The sequence below is a fragment of the Acyrthosiphon pisum genome, unplaced genomic scaffold, assembly GCF_005508785.2.
Source record: "Acyrthosiphon pisum isolate AL4f unplaced genomic scaffold, pea_aphid_22Mar2018_4r6ur Scaffold_701;HRSCAF=1157, whole genome shotgun sequence".
Taxonomy (NCBI): domain Eukaryota; kingdom Metazoa; phylum Arthropoda; class Insecta; order Hemiptera; family Aphididae; genus Acyrthosiphon; species Acyrthosiphon pisum.
The window spans coordinates 2705-4034 of record NW_021776839.1 but is presented as its reverse complement, the minus strand read 5'-3'; the positions used below and the strand labels follow the sequence as shown (position 1 = coordinate 4034).

Here is a 1330-nt window from a genome sequence, read left to right as displayed (position 1 = left end):
CTACAAAAACAGCTACTGCCAAATGAAAAAATAAAGTTATATTTAAATTCCGATTCTATTCCAACTATTTACAAAGTCGATGATCTTAGACCCAAAACACCTCGAAGTATAAGAATATCCCGAAAAAGAAACGAAGAAGATATTATATCAAAACAAAATTCAACTAACACATCTGTAAAAAAATTAAAAGTTGACAATTTCGTAAACAATTTTAATGAATCTGATTCCGAAAACGATAATGTACTAGATATTGATAATCCAAATTGTATTTACTTCAGTGATAATCCGAATGATAAAGGCATACAGTGTGATTTAGGCAATGAGTGCTACGAATTGTATAAGCCTACAAATGACATATCTTTTGAAATAGAAGACCAAGAAGAAGAAGAAGAAGAAGAAGAAGAAGAAGAAGAAGAAGAAGAAGAAGAGTATGAAGAAGAAGAAATGTATGAATGTAAACAGACAAAGCAAAAACCATCATCAAATATAGAAGATGATTCTTGTTTTTTTGTATTTTGGGATTGTTTACTGCCACTTTTTAATCGTTGCCGTCAATGTAATTCTACAGTTGTATCCGTCCAACATTATATCCAAGGGGCATTACTTTCTATTATAACTATATGTGATAGAAACCATAAATTAATTTGGCGTTCACAAAATAAGAGTAATAAACGTCCATTAGGAAATATATTGATTGGATCTGCTTTGACTTTATCTGGAATTCTGTACACACAAATGGTAGCTTTCTGTGATTCATTAAAACTATCGTTTTTTTCTCGTCCAGTTTATGATAAAATAATTAAGCGTTATACTGGACCAGTCATTTGTAATATTTGGGAAGATCAAAAGAAAAGTACAATTAACAGTATTAAAAATTCAGAAAATGATATTTGGTTAGCCGGAGATGGGCAGTATGACTCTCCAGGCTTTTGCGCCAAGTATTGCATTTATTCGGTAATGGATTTACGTAGTGGAAAAATAGTGGACTTTAAACTTGTACAAAAAGGTATGGTAAAAGGAGACTTAGAAAGAAAAGGTTGTGAATTATTACTTAATGATTTGACTAAAAACCAAAATTTTAATATTAAATTGTTTCTTACTGATCGACATAAAGGAATTCGTTTTTACATTAGAACACAACATCCTGAAATACAACATGAATTTGATGTGTGGCACCTATCTAAAAGTTTGATGAAAAAAATGAAAACTTTATAAAAAAAACATGAAAAATGCATATTTATGGAAAAGTAGTGTTAATAATCATCTTTGGTGGGCTTCGCAAAACTGCAAAGGTGACGGTCAATTATTAGTTGAAAAATTCTCGTCTCTA

General features: G+C 30.3%; 1 protein-coding gene across 1 annotated transcript; it reads left to right on the top strand.

Annotated features, from left to right (window-relative positions):
• Positions 1-444: 444 nt before the first annotated feature.
• On the top strand, positions 445-1186 carry LOC103311124 (the record flags this gene model as incomplete). Its single annotated transcript, XM_008190691.1, has 1 exon — positions 445-1186. A coding segment is annotated over exon 1 (742 nt), but the record flags the coding sequence as incomplete, so codon positions are not given.
• Between the last annotated feature and the right edge of the window lie 144 nt (positions 1187-1330).